The 20,483-nt window shown below is 43.5% G+C and overlaps 1 protein-coding gene across 2 annotated transcripts in view; it reads right to left on the reverse strand.

Moving 5' to 3' along the window:
* Positions 1 to 20,483, reverse strand: part of MOCOS (molybdenum cofactor sulfurase) — a 2,173,869-nt gene that overhangs the window by 507,872 nt on the left and 1,645,514 nt on the right. For both annotated transcript variants that reach the window (XM_069219520.1, XM_069219521.1), the window contains exon 7: positions 5,318 to 5,434. In XM_069219520.1, coding sequence (XP_069075621.1) covers positions 5,318 to 5,434 — 117 coding nt within the window. The remainder of the gene's footprint in view (positions 1 to 5,317; positions 5,435 to 20,483) is intronic.

Here is a 20,483-nt window from a genome sequence, read left to right on the forward strand (position 1 = left end):
GTCCATGCTAGTGTCAGGGGCCCCTTGTAGTGCCACAGTGTCCCTCCTGGTGTTGAGTACTTCCTTCAGCACACCTACGATGGTGCCCAGGGCGGAGCTGATGGTTCTGAGTTCCTCCCTGAACCCCAAATACTGTTCCTCCTGCATGTGCTGGGTCTCCTGAAACTTGCCCAGTACCATTGCCATCTTCTCCTGGGAGTGGTGGTAGGCTCCCATGATGGAGGAGAGGGCCTCGTGGAGAGTGGGTTCCCTTGGCCTGTCCGCCCCCTGTCACACAGCAGCCCTCCCAGTTCCCCTGTGTTCCTGTGCCTCCGTCCCCTGGACTGTGTGCCCACTGCCCCCAGGTCGCTGTTGTTGTTGGGGTGGTGGGTTATCCTGGGTTCCCTGTAGTGGTGGACACACAGCTGATTGACGTGTCCTGGGGACGGAGGTATCAGCCCGCTCGGTGGGTGCTGTGCTGGTGTTTCCAGAGGGGGGAAGGTCTGTGGTGGCCTGTGCCTGTGTGAGGGGAACCGACTGTCCCGAGGCCCCCGATGGTCCGGGCTGGCCATCTAGATCCAGGTGGACAGAGGGGCTGTCATCACTGTGGGCCTCTTCTGTGGGTGGAGTGGACATGTCTGGACCCTCCTGTCTGGTGACGTTGAGTAGTGGTCCTGCAGGGGTGGAAAGGCATGATTATTGCATCTGTGTGTGTGTGTCATGGTGTGCAATGGGTGGGTGACCGTGTACCCCAGTGCTGGCATTCCTGTGTGGGAGCTTGTGTGATGATGGTTTAGGGGGTTGTATGGGTATGTGCAGTGGGCATGCTTTAGTGATGGGTGTCCATGCGTTGTTGTTGCATACAGGGCTTGGTGTTGGGATGTGTGGTTTGTGATATTGGTACATTTGTGAGGAGTTGGAGTGATAGGGGTGGGGGCAAGGGTGGGGGTATGTGATAGCATTCAGGTAGGGTGGGGGATGTAATAGTTAAGATTTGACGTACCAGAGTCCATTCCTCCACCGACTCCTGCGAGGCCCTCAGGATGCAGAATCGCCAAGAGCTGCTCCTCCCATGTTGTTAGTTGTGGGGGAGGAGGTGGGGGTCCGCCGCCAGTCCGCTGAACCGCCTGGTGGTGTCTTGAGACCACGGAATGCACCTTCCCCCGTAGGTCATTCCACCTCTTCCTGATGTCATCCCGATTTCTTGGGTGTTGTCCCACTGCATTGACCCTGTCGACTATTCTTCGCCATAGCTCCATCTTCCTTGCAATTGAGGTGTGCTGCACCTGTGATCCGAATAGCTGTGGCTGTACCCGGACGATTTCCTCCCCATGACCCTGAGCTCCTCCTCCGAGAACCTGGGGTGTCTTTGCCGTGCCATGGGGTGGTGTAGGTGATGTGTGGCGTGGTGTGTGTGTTGATATGTAGTGGTGTGTGGTGTTTTGTGCGTGGAAGTTGTGTGGGCGATGGTGTTGTGTGCCTGTGGATGCTAGTTTGTTGATGGTGGTGTCTCTCTCTGGCCTTCTCTCTGTAACTGTAGTCGTAGGGGTTTGTGGGTGATGTGGGTGTGTGTTTTATATTGTATTGGGTGGGTGTGTGGGAGTGGTGTGTGTATGTGTATCAGGTGTGTGTATTTCGAATTGTCCAATGTGGCTGTGTTTTGGAGATGTGTGTGTATTTTGAGCGCGGCGGTGTGTACCGCCAATGGAATACCGCGGTTGAAAGAGCGCCGCGTGAATTTGTGTGTCGTGATAGTGTGGGCGTTTTTCTGTTGGCGTGATGGTGGAGGTTTTGTTTTCGCCAGTTTATCACTGACCTTTGGTGTGGTGGACTTGTGTGGGTGTCTGAATTTTGTCAGATTCCGAGATGTGGGTCATAATAGCTGTGGCGGAATTCCGTGGCCACGGCGGTGTGTTGGCGGTCTTCTGCACGGCGGTAAGCGGCTTTTACCGCCAATGTTCTAATGACCACCTATGTTTTTGTCACTCATAATCTTCAAGATTTACTCTTACATGGCATAGTTGTTCCATGTGATCATAGTGACCATAATCCCACTGGAATTATGCTATTACTCCGCTTTAAGGGTTAGTTTAGGTGGGACTTAGAGACCTCTACCTTGTAACTCGCTACTGATAACCTGAGGCTGGTGTGGAGATTGTGTGATCATGTACAATTTTTTGAAGTAATAATTGGGGTGAATCTGGAGTTGGTAACTTTGTGTCTGAATGAGGAGGCCCCCGGTTGTCAGGTGGTGAAGGCCATCGCAGAGCTCTGTTTGGGGATCAGGAAGGCTCTCCTGAAGCCTATACGGTCTATACCAGACACGCATAAATGGTTTAATTCTGAATGTTCAGCAGCAAATAGGGTACTCTGTCTAGCCCTGGTATGTAAATCCAGGGATTCGGCTCAAGTGGCCCTCCTGTGCAAGCAATATAAAAAAATCTCTGCTAAACGGTGGCAGGAGATACTTACAACACAGTGGGAAATGCTACCCCAAGCATCACAGTCGGGCAGTAGCAAATCATTTTGGTCTACTGTATCCAAACTGAATGGTACTATTAGTCCTGCTAGTTTTATCTCATGTTATATTGATAGTAATATCTGAGAGGAGCATTTTAGCAAAATGTATGCAGAACCACTATCCACTGACACTTTTACTATTGCCCCGTGCCTTGTATCATGTTTTTGGACAACCATGTTGGAAGTTGAGGATGCCGTCGATCAAAGTGTGGGCTGTATGACACGCAGCCCCGATGGGGTTCCTATTGAATTGCTAAAAAGTAACAGTATCTTTTGGGATTCTCTTCTTATGAACGCTTTCAGTAACCTTGCTTATTCATCTTTACCCAGCACCTCGGGTACATCTCTTATGGCGCCCATTTTTTAAAAAGGGGATCATTTATTCTTAGGGTGTTATCAACAGATCTCATTAATTGTTACTACTGTTAAAATACTGGGTAGAGTTATTTATAACAGGATTATGGTTTGGACACATGATGTGTCAGTGTTACATTGATGCCAATATGGGTTCAGGCACAAAGTAGGAACAATTGAACAGTGCCTGTAACTAAAGTGTGTTCTTTGGATGTACCTGGGGCTAAACAATCCCCTCTCTACATTTATGGATCTATCTTCAGCTTTTGACTGTGTGAGCTGGGATAAACTGGCGGCTTCTTTTTGCACTGGGCTTGAATACATTGTTAATTCATTTTCTTGCTTATTTACGCAGGGACATGAGGGCCAGGGTTCGTATTAGCACACAGGGGGAGGTGTCAGGAGACATAGGCATTCACCCTGGAGTGAGGCAGGTATGTGTGTTGGCCCCCTTGTATTCATTCTTTCTAATGATGATCTTCACACCTCCCTAGCATGCGTTACTTTAGAAGTATCCATTATTAAAGGCAAGCCGCTTCCCATAATCTGTTAAACAGATATTTCAGTGCTCATGGTAGGTAGGCCTCAGGCTCTGCGCCAGTTAGTGAATGCTTTTGTTGAATGTATGGCCTCTCTAAACCTCCAACCAACTTTGACAACAGATTTTGTAGAAAGCTTTCATCTGTTCCCATATCAGCTCCGCATTTTATTTTTCACAAAGAACTTGGGCTCCCTTACATAGTTGATTTGATTAGATCACTGCCGATTCTACTGTGGCTCTCAATCAGGAGAAATCCAGAAGCTTCTCTATCAAGAGACATTATAATAGATGGCTTTCCGTTCACAATGGGTAATTCATTATGAGGATTGCATACGTGAAGGCCGAATATCTCAAAATGGGGATGCATTCTATATTTACAGATCCATCATCTTGTGCTAATGTAAACAAAAACATAGTGGCCAATACATGTTATGAATCTGAGGAATCCCAGCAGCTGAGGGATTTAAAGGGGAGCCTAATGTGATTAGCTATCTCAAGTTGAGCGAATTCAATTGTGCCACTGATTATATTTGGTGTGCCCGAAGTCGTTGGAAATGCTCTATGCTTTTTCGCTTTAGATCAGATACTGTGAAATAGTTGCTCTGATTCCCCGTAGGTTCTGCACATACCTTGGAATCCAAACCATGTCCTTGTGATGATGTAGCTGGCCAATCCTTGCTTCATTTTATGTTTTTTTGCAAATATTATGTAATGTATACCAGACTTTTTAAAATTCCATTAAAAAAAAATATTGTTTGTAAAATTGGGCAATGCAGACCTGCTTTTAGATTTCTATAATTATTACCTAATGAAAAAGCTGTGTTGCTTGTTTTTTTTTTAATTTACTGTACGAGCATGTAGGTCTAAGCTGTCCTGAATTGATTGCTGCTTGTTCAACATATTTTAGGTATATATTTAATTTGACCATGTTATGAATTGTATTTGTTTCCATTATGTGATGCTTTTATTGATGCTACAATGCCTCCGAATAAAGTTTTTGAATTGAAATGAATTGAGTACTACGAGAGCACTCATTTTCATACTCCAAAATGCTTTCCAGAGTAGGCCCTCTTTGTGAACCAATCATGCTAGCTTGATGATAGTCCAGCACTGAAAGCCATCTGATAACACTACCCACAACTCAAAGTAGTCCATTGCATTCCAGTTTCACAAGGCAACAGAATCAATTTCAGGTTTCCTATGTTTGAACAGTTTATCCAGTCAGGATTTTGTCTTTGTATTCAAGTACTTCTAGCCTGAATGTATAGTAAGATAACACAGATAGATGCCAAAACAGAAAGACAATTCATGGACTGGGTGGGCTACTCATGAAGGGACATAACTTAACTCCATCAACACAACCGAATTGAACCCAAAACCGCTGAATCATGGGGCAAAACACTTTTTTCGTTGGTGACCCGATATTATGACATAAAAAAAACATGATAGTTGGAGATTTGATAGAGATTGTATGATTGCATGAGAGAGGCAGCGTAAAAGTAAGGGAGAGTGTAGAAGCAGAAGAGAAAGACAGAAGAAAGAGAGAGAGAACTTCAAGACAGAGAAAGCAAGAGAGGGTAGAGTTGCGAGATAAAAGAGTGATAAGGTAGAGAGCAAGAGAGAAATGACAGACAGTCACGTGATAGAGATAAAGAGACAGGCATACTAACAGATAACCAGATACAGTGACTCCAAAGGAATTTATTGATGGGTGAAAGCACAGAAGACTGTAGTTAAAAGGAAGGTGAAGAAAAGAAACATGAAATATATTCCATTATTTTAGCAAAACGTCCCTGAATAATAAAGCTCCAGCGATTATTCTTTACACTGTTACACACATAAAGCGCTCTGATGTCAGCTAGCGATAAAAATTTAATGTACAAGTAGTAATGATAACAAACTGTACTTTTGGTTGGTACTGACTTTAAAGTTCTTTTTCACGTCTTCGTTGCTAATTCCCAAATGGAGCTGGCAAGCCCCGGTGTTGCAGAAGCAGCCAGTACGAACGTGAATACGATTAAGACTAGCCAGCTTGTCAACCTGGGAAGAGAAATCCAAGATAATGAGGCCCACGATCAAGATTGTATGAGTGAAGCAGGCTGCACTTTTTTTTTATACACGATATATTCAACATTTCAAAAGGTGTGTTCAATAAAAAATTGCTCTCAATACATTAGAGCCAAAATGGGCACAAATCGCCCTCGCACGAGGAATGTAACACATTTTTAATGCAAGTTATTTTTTCATAATCAGTATTGTTTTTTTCGATTCATGAATGCAAATCATAGCACTGAACATGGTAACACTTCAATCACGTAAAGCGGTGCATTAAATGGGAGTACAGTTGATTACAGGATGCAGCAGAACTCAATTTCCAAGCACCTATCGCGCATTGTGTGTCACGCGTTGCAGCCACGATGGTCCCACCATCTTCTTTGTTTGGCAGGTCAACTCCAACCCCTTGCTTGATAAATCACTTCCTATATGTGCAAGTAATAGTCCATACCGCTGAACCAGTCTGCATGGGGAAGGGCACTATAGGAGCCCCAGTTACATGCTATGTGACGTTTAGCTAGAAGGAACCCTAGAGGGAGGATGAGCCACAAGACCCTCCCAAGTCTTCCATGATACCCAATAATGCTATCTGAGGAGCAAGCTCAATGGAGAACCTAAAGCCCTAGCAAAAGCATCCCTCCCCCTTCGCCAGCATCTCTGAAACAAAAGACATGCCCAAATTGTATGAAAGAAATCACCTGCCCCTAATTTACATCTACAACAGATAAGAGAATGTATCCTACCCATCTTTTATAGATTCTTTGGGGTGTAATATATTCTAAATAGAATATATATATATATAGGATAAGACAGAGCCAACATTTCAAAGAGTGTCTTCTTGGCCTCTCACCATCATTCTTCTTTTAGTTAGCTCAGATGGTGGTCCTAGCGAGGACGTGACTCCCTGACATGGTCTGGAGCTTCATCTACTGGGCACCAATAGACTCTTGGCACGCCCATTTTGAGTAACGGTTAAGTTGATAAGTTTCGCTTTCAGGGTACTAAACTCTGGGAGGGCACTCAGTTTGGTACCATATTGCTTCAACACGTGGTGCAGCTGTAGGTTCCTTAAAATTGGGATAGATGGAGGTCAAACTCATTGAAGAGAGTTTCAAAAGTGGCTCATGTCCTACAATTCTCTCACTTTCTACATACTGTAAGTAAATACATCTTATTTTATGATCACCCTCAAAGTTTTGGACTAATGCTGCTGGTTTTTCAACTCTGACAGTGCATAGAGGCCTGCTAAACAGGACTCAGTGCCGCTGTTCTAACTGTTTGCAAAATATATGTTAAATTGGCTACCCCCAATTGGTGTAAGTTAGCTTACTTATAAGCCCCTAGGATTTGGTGCCAAGGTACACGGAGCCTGTAAGGTAAAGTGTCGAAACAGAGCTGCAGCACTGATTGTGCTAATCTGTAAGTGAAGAACTACAAAATGGCTCTCAGCCTGCCACTGTACCCTGGAAGAACAGTTTTTTGAACCGCTAGTTCAACTTTTCCATGTAAACCAATGGCAAAGTTCACACTTCTCTTAACAATATAGGTAAGTCTCCCCTACGGAAGGCATATCGAACCCTGAGGCAGGATGCTCTAAATTCTTAAGTAGGACATTTATTTTTATATGTTCTAACAGTAACCACACAAAATTGCTTTTTTTTATTTACTGCAGAGAAACCGGTAGCGCCAATTTATAGTACAAAGTTACACACTGACCCTTTGGCTGTGCTAACTTCTGAAAGAGACAACCACAATGGGAACTTCAAGGTATCACATTAATTGTGGCATTAAACCAGGCTTATTGCCCAAGTGAAATTTAATCTCACTATTGAGCAAAGGCAACATTTATAAAATTGACACTCTGTGGCCCAGTTCCTCCAGTGGACACTCAGTGTTGCTGGTTACCAGACAGCCTTTCTCCCTCCTGTGGAGTAGTGTGAATGACCCCCCATCCCTAAAATAATAGAGGCCTGCTGCAGCGAGAGGTGTTACCTCCCCCTCTCGTGAAGCCATACAAGGTGCTGGCCAAAATGTGAGTATCGACAGACTAGCCACCTTTGGTGGGATAATGGCACTTACACTCTGTTGGGGGAGGGGTTGCCCTAAGTTCAGGTGGACAGGCTGGCAGCTGGAACAGAGAGGGGATGGCAGTTTCCAAACTGATTTTTCTGTGGACTTGTAGCCCACGGGTAGCTACACCTCTAGGGAGGGTTACCAAGTTCCTTCCAGCAAAGGAAGGATTGAGACATCTTGAAAGTGGGCAGAGTAGTTAACTCTGGGAATGCTAGATGACACACATAGCAAGAAGTAGACATAAGGCGGAAGGTATCCTGGTAGCCCACTGGCTATTGACTGCATCATCCCACACTTTCTAGTCATACATATGGCACTCCTGTACCCTGAACCTCAGATCACAACTGGACTGGAGAAGGGACCGAGGAAGGACTGCTCTACCTACCCCTAGACCTGGCAAGAGAGGATGCACCAACTGCTGGACGCACCTGCTGCTCCTTCGGCTAGTGAAGAGAGGACTGTGCCTGTATTATCTGGCTCACAGAAAGTCGCTCCAGAGCCCCAGGCAACGGTGAACTTCAACAATCAGTCAGCTTACTCCGTGTTCCAGGACCAGGGACACAAAGTTGAAGTAGCCCGTCCTGGCTAGTCAGTAACCACTTCTAAAGAGTCACAGCTGACTGCCAATGAGCAGCCAAGAAAACCACTACTACACACTCAAAAGTTGCACCCATGTCTGTCAGACCTTGTAGACTCACCAGAGTGTGGATTGGTTGCCCAAGTACAACACTAGGCTGTGCCAAAGGAAACCAGTGGACTTGCTGTGCCTGAAGACTGGTAGCCCAACCCTCACTGTACTTCTACTGGCCCAAAGAAGACTTAGAGGGACAGAGAATCCTGTGGCCAAAGTCACCCCATCACAAGCGGGAACTAAGGAATAACCCCAGGAAGACCCCCTGTCTAACGTATAGCACCCAGAGCATCTTTCAGCACCCTCAGCATCAGGACCACTTGTAAGAAATTGGGTTGTTGGTTGACAGGGGTATGAGCCCTGATTAAGCAGCAGCCACAATCCTTGCCAGGTGAGGCACAAGCCAACCCTAAGTTAACCTGTCCTCAACCCTCTGGTAGGTTGATTCAGAGCAGTCAGGCTTAACTTAGAGGCAATGTATAAAGTATTTGTGCAACACTTCAAACAGTAATAAAGTGAAATCACCACACCAAAAAAAGATCAAAACAATTGACCTAGGGATATGTAATGTAAAGATTTTAGTGAAGATAGCACAAAGAAGCACAAAGCACCAACTCTGAATATCTGGTTGCGCTTGAATCAAAGTCACAAGTTCATGCAGAGTGAGGTGGGGCACATGCTGGCTACAGAGACCCAGTCAGGCCTGCTGAACAAAGTATCTTAAATTCTGGTTTGCGAAGCATTGCAAGGATCTGCAGTTTGAAGATGTGTTGTGCAGCTAAAGTGATGTATCCGTTCCAAGATGCGGCAAGGCTGCAGTGGAAGACCCTGCATCGCCGTCAAGGATCCCGTCGACGAGGGCTTGCGATGTGAAGTTCGAACTCTTGGATGCGTCAAGCAGTCAAGGCGATGTGTTGCTTCCAAGGAGCTGTGCGGCTGTGCTGCAGAGTTTGGCATCATCGTCTCAGCTGCCACTGATGAGGGATGTGAGGGCCTGCATTGATGATGCGTCATGCAATGCCAGGTCTGATGAACTATACTTCGGGTCTTTGAGATAGACCCAATCCACATAGCAGCAGTGATGCATTGGTTCTGCTCAGGTTTTTGCCATGCAACAGATGAGATGCGTCAGTTCCACTGAGTCAAAAAGGCTGGCTGAACACGTTAAGCCTACTTCCAAGGTCCAGGGTTGGGATGGCACCACCTGGCAGGATAGACTCACAGATGGCAGAGTCTGGGTGCAGGTTTGTTCGAAACCTGTTATGTCTCTGAGGCTTCAGGTCAGGAGTCCAGCCAACTAACCCTTGGAGTCACACTGGGGTTCTGGGTTCAAGGGATTCAGGTCCTGTCTTTCTCACCCAGGCAAGAGGTCAGCAGGAAGCAGGTCAGAACAGCAGTCCCCCTTCTTCCTGGCAGAGTACCCACAGGTCCTGATGTTTACATAAGTGGTGGTGTCTAAGGTCCAGTATTCATACCCATTTGTGCTTTTAAATTGGGGAGACACTTCTAGAAACAAGAATTAGCAGTGCACAGATGTCCTGCCTTCCTAGCCCTGGCTCAAGACTAACTACAGGGGGTATGCACCCCTTTGTGTGGAGATAAGACACAGCCTACTCAAGTGTAAGTTGGGCTGGGTCGCGCTCCTCCCTCCCATCTTGCCAGTGATGGCCCATCCAGTCACACCAAAGCTCCCCATTTTGCATGGCTGTGTAGGATGAATAATCCAAGCCTAACTTTCCACTACACCCAGTTTTGAGACCCAGAGAAAGACTACAGGCACCAAATGGCTAAGGTAAGAAACGTCAACCTTCTAAAAGTGGCAGTTTCAATATTGTAATTTAAAATCCGACTTTCCCATTAGTTACGATTTTTCATTACGAAAGACACCAAACTACCAAACATGAACAGATGAACTGTTCCTATTTGTAAATTACAACTAAGCAATGTAATAAGGTAACTTCAATGTTATCCTACAGGAGAGTTGGCACTTGCAGGAGTGAAAAACAAATGTAATAGTTTACACTACTAGGACATGTAAAACCTAAAAGTACATGGCCATCTTTATGAATACACTTCACCCTGCCCTCTGGCCTGTCCAGGTCCTACCCTAGAGGTGACTTAGGTGTAATAAAAGTAAGGTTTGGGCATAGCAAAAGGTTTATTTTGACAGGTCCAAATGGCAGTTTAAAACGGAAGTGCACACAGGTTGCAACGGCCATCCTAAGAAATGTTTAAAATGCTAACTATGTAGGTAACATAATCAGTGCTGCAGGCCTACAAGTAGCATTACATTTACAGTCCCTGGGCACAAGCAGTGCCACCTTACTAGGGATTTATGAGTAAATTAGTATGCCAATTGGGTAAAAGACAGTCTTGAAATGTTTGAAGGAGAGAGAAAAGCACTTTAGCACTGGTAAGGTGTGCAGAGTCCAAAGGCAATCAAAACGAAGTCAGCAAAATAAGAGGTCTGATGGCAAAAAGTTAGGAAGTAAAGTATGCCAAGGATGCTATGTCTAACACCACTCCATTGAAATCTATGCTAGTCTTTGCTTAAAGTGTGGGACTGGACTTGAGACTGCTTTGGCAACCATGTAACTGTCCAAATATTCCTTTTTGGTGTCCTAGAATGTCTCCTTGTTGGAACTGGTCACCCAGGCTGTGCCAGAGTAGCAGAACCCAACTCTTCAAAACTTTTCAAAAGTTTAAAATGTTATGGTAATAAATGCTTGTTTGCGTTTTGGACTAAAAGTATTGCATTTACATTTGAATAAAAAATCCATACTCTGGTAGCTCCAGTGGATCTTGTTAATCTTGGAGTCTAAAAATTGCAAAACATATAGGGGGTCATTCTGACCCTGGCGGTCTTGGACCGCCAGGGCCACGAATGACGGAAGCACCGCCAACAGGCTGGCGGTGCTTCAATCCCCATTCCGACCACGGCGGTAAAGCCGCGGTCGGTGTGCCGGGGCCAGCGGTCATCCGCCGTTTTTGCCCCGGCTGGGAGAATCCGCCAGGGCAGCGCTGCAAGCAGCGCTGCCCTGGGGATTCTGACCCCCGTACCGCCAGCCTGTTTCTGGCGGTTTTCACCGCCAGGAAGAGGCTGGCGGTAACGGGTGTCCTGGGGCCCCTGGGGGCCCCTGCAATGCCCATGCCACTGGCATGGGCAGTGCAGTGGCCCCCTAACAGGGCCCCGGCCTGCTTTTCACTGTCTGCATGGCCACAAGGGTATCTCCCACATTTCTTTTCTTTTCCAGTTCAACCATTCCAGAGCCCCACAGCATTACACAAGTCACCCAAGTGGTAGGGAGTAGGGATTCATGAACGGGGGAACTATATAGGAACCCCATCATTACAGGGCTTTTAGATGGGGGTCATCTTCATGGCCAAAAAGACAGCCATTTATGACCATCAACTGCACACCGCCACAATAAAGGGCACCTCCGTCATGCCTAGTCCCCCATCATACATTAACTGGATGAATTTATCTTTTGCAACACTTGTCTGTTTACAAGGTCAGTAAAGCAAATGGGAAAAGCATTAATGATATCAAATAATCATTCTAGGTTTTAAGAAAAGTAGATTTAAAGCAAACAGAGACATCGCCAGAGTGCCATATCGATTAGGGATAGGGGATGGGAAGATGGGTGTTCTATCCTCGTACTTCTCTGTGCAGTCTAAAAAGGGGACAGTATTAAGATCCCAGCACATTTCCTAATTAATCACAGTGTGCATGCATACCTAGGTATTTGAAACTTTGAGTTGGGATGCCTATTTTGTACTGTCAACAAGTGACATTCTTTCCTCCTCTGACGAAACCACAATGATTTGTTTCAGTTCCCCACCAGGCCTGAAGCTCCCCATAAAAACCTAGGATCTACATTAGTCTCTGGTCTCTAAATTATACGTAGTGGACAAACTGGAGCATCTTGTCTGCATAAAGTGACTCTTTAAGTCCACCATTCTACTGAAAATCGGTTCTCATCTCACCTGGGAACTCATGTTATTGGGTGCTAGTCACTTGTATTCAAGTCGAGGGCTTACTTTATAAAGTCTGAACGTATTTAAAGAACCCTGGTCCAATAGTCATCTTCTGTGGGAAACAGTGGAGCAAACCACATGCTAGAGAGCTGAAGGCTTTCTCAAAATCAATCATTATCAAAGCTCCGGGTTCAGGAAACCTATGCATGCGTGGTAATGCAGCCTGGACTTGGAGGTAGTGTTTTGTGGGCCCATTGGGCACGAAGCTCTTTGAGTCTGGGTGAAACTGAGTTGTGATAACTTTAATCAAAGGATGGGTAAAAAGTAATCTCAGATCTTGACTTCTGTATAAATGAACTAAATTGATCAATAAACACCACAACCACGCAACTTGCAAGGGGGGTGATGATTTCAGAATAACTGATGTTCCTAGTAGGTTCTCACAGCAGAGAATAGCTCAGAACTGCAATGCCAAACCTGTCCAAAAAATGGACGATAAGGAGATTAGCCTGTTTGTCTAAGAGCTTAAGGTGGATGCATGAAGTGTCTTGCTGAATTACAAGCCACCTTATGACCTCAGTGATTTTGTCATCATCAAAGAAGATCCAGATACTCTCGACCCAACTTGGATAAAGTTTGTGCTGGCAGTTCTTGTGACAAGGAATTTGATGTCTCAAGGCTAGGGAAAGGACTAATAATGTGGAAGCGCCTGTAAAAATCAGCAAATACTGCACCCACTTCTTTGTCACCTGAAGCAAGTGTTTCTAAGAAGTCTCTTATTGTTGCATGGTCATGGTGGGAAAGCCAAAAGAAGTGTGTATATGTTTTGTCACCTTTTCATAAATGTACCTCTGCAATGACATTCAAAATAGTCATGATAAGTACAGAGCCACGTGTTTCAGGTCTAGATTGGACAATTTAAGTTTTCTAAGCAGTGTCCTTGTTGGAGGCATAGTCTCTTTCTAAAGTGAGCATTTTTATTTCCAAGTAAAAGTCTGTGAGCTCCCATTCTCGTTTCCTACTTCTGCTTTTAGCTGCCATATCTGCTGTCCAAATGAGCCTAATGAACAGCCCTACTGGGCTGGGGGAAGGTGAAAATATGGGTTGGTTTCCACTGGAGAGTTCTGTTGTCGAGAGGATGAAAGACTGTACCAGTCTGAATTATTAAGTTAGTCGTTACACAATACTAGCATGTGATCTAACAGTTGAAGGAAAAGCAAGAAGTTTCAAATCTTCAAATACTGATTTAGAAAGTGAGATTGCCATACTAAATCAAATAGAAAGATTTGATAGCATGCATCCTAGTGAAGAGGTATCTTAATGTTAGAAATGGGGTCTTTGGTTGGCAGTCAGGTTACCCCCTGTCCAAACAAGGACCCTAACTCTAGTCTAGAGAATCACCCTCAGCGAACCCCCGCTCACCCCCTTGGTAGCTTGGCTTGAGCAGGCAGGCTTAACTTCAGAGTGGTAGGTGTAAAGTATTTGTACCAACACACATAGTAACTTAATGAAAACACTACAAAGTGACACAACACAGGTTTAGAAAAATAGAAAATATTTATCTAAACAAAACAAGACCAAAACGACAAAAATACAACATACACAAGTCAAGTTATTAATTAAAAAGCATTAATAGTCTTAAATCCTTGAGAAAACAGGTAAAACACTGTTAGCGTTGAAAAGTGCCTGGGTAGGGTCAAAATAACACTCACGGGTGAGTGTGTGTCGAAAAAGGTAAGCAGTGCATCGATTTCTCACCCGCAAGCGAGACCGTGCGTCGTTTCTCCTTTTCCGTTCGGGTCGCGTGCACCATTTTTCCTCCCGCAGGGGAGAGATGCGTCAATCCAGGCAGCACTCGGGTACGGGCATGCATTGCCTTGTTTTTCCACACCCAGCAAGGTTTGCGTCCAAAATCCTGCCACACGGTAACAGCAAAACCGCGCAATCTGGGTTGCGACATAAACAGCCTCCGTCAGCGGGTGTTGCATGTCGTTCTTCAAGCTTCATTCATCGATTTTCCAGCTGTGATGCCGGTGGAGCGTTGATTTCTGCTGACAAGCCAGCAGCGCATCGTTTTCCAGCCGCGTCTCGGAAGGTGCGTCAAAATTTTCCCCACACGTCGATCTGTGCTTGGATTTTTAGTCTTGGTCTGCCAGCTTCATCCTCCAAGGCCCCAGGAACTAGATAGGGCACCACTTAGCTCAGAGACCCCAAACTCCACATGTCTATCTACTCCCAAAGGGAATCTACGCTTTAATCATTTTTAAAGGTAGCCCCCATGTTAACCTATGAGAGAGATACGCCTTGCAGCAGTGAAACCCGAATTTGGCAGTATTTTACTGTCAGGACATATAAAACACATCAGTATATGTCCTACCTTAAACATACACTGCACCCTGCCCATGGGGCTACCTATTGCCTACCATAGGGGTGCCTTACATGTAAGAAAAGGGAAGGTTTAGGCCTGACAAGTGGGTACAATTGCCAAGTCGAATTGGCAGTTTAAAACTACACACACAGACACTGCAGTAGCAGGACTGAGACATGATTTCAGGGCTACTAATGTGGGGGTCACAACCAGTGCTGCAGGACCACTAGTAGCATTTGATTTACAGGCCCTGGGAACCTCTAGTGCACTTTACTAGGGACTTACCAGTAAATCAAATAGGCCAATCATGGAAAGCCAATTAATACATATTTTATACAGGAGCACTTGCACTTTAGCACTGGATAGCAGTGGTAAAGAGCCCAGAGTAACAAAAACAGCAAAAACAGAGTCCAGCACACATCAACAACCTGGGAAACAGAGGCAAAAAGTTAGGGGAGACCACGCCAAGGATGAAAAGTCTAACACTTAACATTTAATCACTAAGTTAAACTTTTCAGTTAAAAATGAGCTCTATAAATTAATAGTACAAAACACTAGTAATATGTGACAACATTTGGATGGTGTGAGTTGTGATAACTCTTCTATGAAAATGTAAATCAGCTAATCACAAACTAGGTGTAAAAATCTCCTAAGAAACAACAAGCCCGCTTTGGATCAACAAAGGATGCATTATATAATTTTTAAAAATGGAAATTCAAATTATGAAAACTATGAACAACTATTAATCCCCACTTAAAAGATTCTTTTTTTTTAAAGTGGGTGCCTCAGTCCCACCTGGGACTACCAGAACCTTTACTGGCCTTCGGGCCTCTTGGGTAACAATTTAGGGGCATATTTAAGAGGCCCTAGCTCCACCAGGGCGTCACGTTTTGTGACGCTCCGGTGGCGCTTTGCCCTGCGACGTATTTACAAGGTGGCGTTGAGCCACTTTTTGTGGTTTAACGTTGCCTTGTAAATATGGCCCCTTCACACGCAGCACTTTGCGTGGAAAGGGCATGCAATGGGTGTTGCTGTGGGCATGCCACAGTAACATCCATTGCATTTGGATGCTGCCCCAGATTTATGAGTTTTCATGAGCCTGAGACAGCGTGAAAATTTAACGCCACCCAATGAATGGCGTCAGCATGGCACAGCGAGGAGAAATTATTTTATTTCTCCTCATATTTTGCGCTTTCTCTGTGTGCTGCATTCTGCAGCACACAATTCAAATCGCCATTTAAGATTGTTTTTGTGTAGTAAGGTGACCCTTCCTGCACAAAAACAAACCCCCCCTCAACGCAGCCATCCTTGCACCATGGTGCAAGGGTGGCTGCATGGGCGCATGGCAGCATATTTAGCGCAGTGGACAACACAGGGGTGCGCTGTATTCTATTAAATATGGCGCATCCCTGCATTGTGAAAATGACTGAGCGTGGCGCTGCCGATTTTAGCCCATCGTTTTGCTCACGCCTAGCTGGGAGCAGCTTTTCTATCCTTATAATTATGATAAAAACCTGGAATGCTGACCCAGCCCTAGATTTAAATTTTGAAGATGTTTTAAGGAAAAAACAAAAGCTTTTTATCTCTCTGAATTAAAGAAGTATGTATAGAGTATTTACAAAAATAATTGATATGGGATTAGTTACATAGTGGATATATGTTGTTTGGAGTAGAAATGATCTTGAAGCCTCATCTACTCTCCACTATGACAGACAAAAGAAAGACCATCTCAAAATACATTATCCTCAATTATTTCCTGCATGTATGAAATCTAGCGAGCAAAAGAAACTCTTAAACAATTAAGAGAAACATTAACCCGTTGGATTCACTTTTCTCATATATAAAAAAAACTGAGATAGTTCGTCTTAACAAGTAACCAGATACTTTTGAATAATGAGAAATTATATTTAAGATGGAAGGTTTTGTGGAGTTAGTAGAAAGAACACGATATCACCGCCACAACTGCTTGGTTGAATTATTATTAGTTTGTGCACCATAAATATGAACATTCGAATAAAAATTGCAAATCAAAGTGTCCAACGCAAAAATAAATACTAGAATTGATACGGGACAGCATAATCTGGTACCACAATACAACAGAAAAGGACAAAACAATGCTAATCTAAATTCTTACCACATTATCCACTCTATCACCCATTCTTCGCAGATTCTATCACACGTACACCACAGCACCAAACGCAGCAGAAAAAAAATCAAAGAACAAACTTGGCCCCCTGCCGACACGCACCTCTCGTGCTCGTGCAAGATTCAGTTTATAAGCCTTTGGACAAGGTAAAAAAAAGTGGTGCACTATATAAATGACAATAGGAAGTGCACATTTCCCTATCATTCAAATGTGTAAATTTACATCCAGTAAAATATGTGAATGAGCACATTTTGCGACGTTAAATTACTTTTTGAAATGCATTTTCCATGAGCCCAAAGATGACCTTTTATGTAACTTTGAAACAGGTATAAAAAGTTCACAGTTGGAAGATTGGAAATCTACTCTTGAAGGATTCTTCTACATTTGAAATAAATCTCAACTTGGCTGGAGTTCACAAAGAATCTCAGGACTATTTGTGCAGATGTATAATTTCGTAGATTTCTAAGTGTACTGCAACAGGGCAAACATTTTACATATATGCCTTTCCACTCGGTGGAATGGCTACGTGGATAATGATGTGTAAATCCGCGATTGCACATGTATGGAATATATTTATTTTCTGCACATGCAATATTTTTTACATGTGGGGACCCACTTTCCCTATATCTTCATATAATATGGGGCTGTTCTTATCGAACCATGGAATGGCACATAATTAAAAAGAGTACTTTACATGCATTTTCCATTGTAGCAAACTAGTTCCAAAATGTCTGTGATGTCCCACCATTTTATGAATCTGTTCGTGTTCCCTGCTTTATGGACGGGCACCTCCTCCTAGATTAACCTCTATCCCACGTCTAACTATAAATTTACAAATATGGAAAATGTCCCATACTGAAGGATTTGCACCACTGTAAGTGCACATTACCATTGTATAATTTAGCAGATATTTGTTATTATTCATGTGTAAAATGGACACATACTTATTGTCCTGATCTTTATGGAATCTGGGACTTTATCTCCATCCGATTCGTTCAGACTGCACAGATTACACGTCACCTCTGTGATGCTGATCTGCACTATCAAGAACAACAGCAGCGTATTAAAGCCTAATCCCAACAACTTCAATAATTGATATGAATGAGTGTCAGTTGTTACTTCACAACTCATCACATCGTGAGTCATTACATATTGGAGTTACATGAGTAGTACCTTTCCATCACATTGGAGTGCCTTTACTTCAAGGGTAAGATTGTAGCTTTTACTTTAATATCTATCGATCTATCTATCTATCTATCTATCTATCTATCTATCTATCTATCTATCTATCTATCTATCTATCTATCAATCACTCTATTTATTTTAATTCAAATGTATATATTTTAGAAATTATACAGTAACCATGTTTGAACTCTAAAACCCCTCACAACCTCATACGCTAACCATATTAAAATCCTAAAAATTGCTTACTACTCCCTAGACTACACATTTCTATACCCTAAACACCTTACCATCTCCAAACACTACCCGTCATTGAGCCATAAAATCTCCCTACTCCCAATAGACTACCAATCCTGAGCCCTAAAACCTCTTACTTTCCCTCAACACTATCTAGCCCTAAACCCTAAAAACTCATTACTACCTCTATATATATAACTTTAAAAAATGTAAAGAATAAACCCATATTTTCGTACTTGTATTTTTATAAATGAACTATGTGCCATTTATCAATGTAACATTCATTAGTTTAAAATACATCATATGTATCTAAGAAATACTCAACATTTAATTTAAAGTACTCATAATTTTAAGTAGCATTATCTTGCCAATATATGTGTTGATATGTAATCACTGAAAAACAATGGTTAAAGTGATGCTCTATTTAGGTGTTCAAGTGAGAAACTAGCCAAACACTGAAACACAACAGTTGCAGTTTATTGAACTAACTATAACTTGTTCCCCCATCATGCACTTCTTATATAACTCCCCATATATTAAATCAAACGTGACACGTTAAATGAGATAACTGATGACATCACTCACTATATTTAAAAAGAAAAACATCATTGCTGAAATTACAAATGGGATCATCAAAGGGTTTTAACGATGTGCTGTAGTCTTTGAGGAGTACTACAACTGCCTGAATCGATAGTTGGACTCTTATACACTCGCCTATAAGCCTTCTTTATTTCCACATTTCTAATTTGAGTTTTCATAAATATATCAACCATAAAATGCTCACACAAGTTCCATATTGCATTTACATGATATAGCATGTGAGCTCAGGTATGCAAGTAAGGACTGATATATTAGCAACATCATAACCCTCTGCATATATTTAATATAATATTTTTCATATTTGGTTTGTTGACGTGATCCCATGCCTGGTTTGCAGTGTTACATAACCTATCTAGTACTTCCGTCCATGCTCAAAACATCATATCCTACAGCAAACTATAGCATGTGGCACAGCCATATCCCTGGAAAGACAGACCGTACAATGGTAGGATATTATCATTCATCAACCACCAGGCACTCAGTTGGTTCTCCTTATCCATTCACCCATTGCCACTCCAGCTTAGCTTGCAATTGCCTCAGCTTTATTTATTTTCCTTCCCCACCAGAGATCCAATACCACTGCAGGGGGCGGGAGGGGGTATGCCTATGTATAGACAGGAGACAGGAGCAGAAACAATAACAGATCTCAATAAAACAAGCTAACATTGGACAAAACCAAAACTGAACCCAGCCCTCTGTGCCGTATCTCCAGTTTTCCTCAGGCGACCGCCATACATGTATGCTCTATATTCTAGAGACATTAGATTTACTTGGCTGTTTCCGTGCTCCCTCAGTGTCAAACCCAACGAGAAGCGCCCTTCGTCATTGTTCAAGATCTTATAAACTCCAGCAGTCTGGGCATCGCCTTCTCCTACGTAATTACTCATACAGGATATTCATCAGTTAAGGTGGGTTTCATGGGTAGTTTGGGTTCTACATGTCGATGAGGTGCACTGACGGTCCCCAAACATTCTCTAACACCTGAATTTGGTCCTGTAATTTGTAAATACGTTTTTCGTAAATGTGGCCAACTTGAACATTTCTGTCATCCACTCAAGATGTGTGAGCAGAGTCCAAATAGAATAGTGTCTGAAAGTGCATATATTTGCTGCCATTAATGCTGTGGGCAACCATCTCTTCCAAGGGGAAGTTGCAATGTTGGTGCCAAAGGTATCACAAAGTATGGAGTCAGTAAGGGGGACGAGGCTAGTATTATTTAATGTATGCCACATGTCCGAGCAGTAGCCTTGTAGCTACGGAAAGGACCACCCCATATGCAGCAGATCACAGTCCGCCTGTGTGCATCACCAGCACCAATCATCTGGGACAGGCATGGCACTCTTCAACTCGAACAAGGACCAGTACCAGTCATGGAGAACCTTATAGTATGCACATTTCAATTTGGCCTCCCGCAGCGCTTGATCAGGGGTTTTCATAATTTCAGCTCTATCTTCATTTGCATAGCGTATGCCAAATCTTGCCTGTCAATGCTTCCTAGTAGCACTTCATTTCTCCACAGAGTATACTGTATCTATTAGGATCTAGCAGAAATTGGTGACCATACCTCTGGATTTACCCTAAGAGAGCAGGAATTTTTGAATGGCGGTGTTCAGAAGAGATATCTAATACAGTCCCAACATATTTCTCATGCACTGTTGTTTTTAACCATGCTGCCAAACCTGTTCCTGGAGGATGAATTCTGTAAACAGTGCTGAAACAGATTTAAAGGTCCCTTCATCATATAGGTCGCACCCTGTCCTTGTTTCACATCCTTTCCATACAATCCATCTAAAATTCCACCATCCAATCTTTACTTCCA

This window comes from Pleurodeles waltl, chromosome 2_2 (genome assembly GCF_031143425.1).
Source record: "Pleurodeles waltl isolate 20211129_DDA chromosome 2_2, aPleWal1.hap1.20221129, whole genome shotgun sequence".
Lineage (NCBI taxonomy): Eukaryota > Metazoa > Chordata > Amphibia > Caudata > Salamandridae > Pleurodeles > Pleurodeles waltl.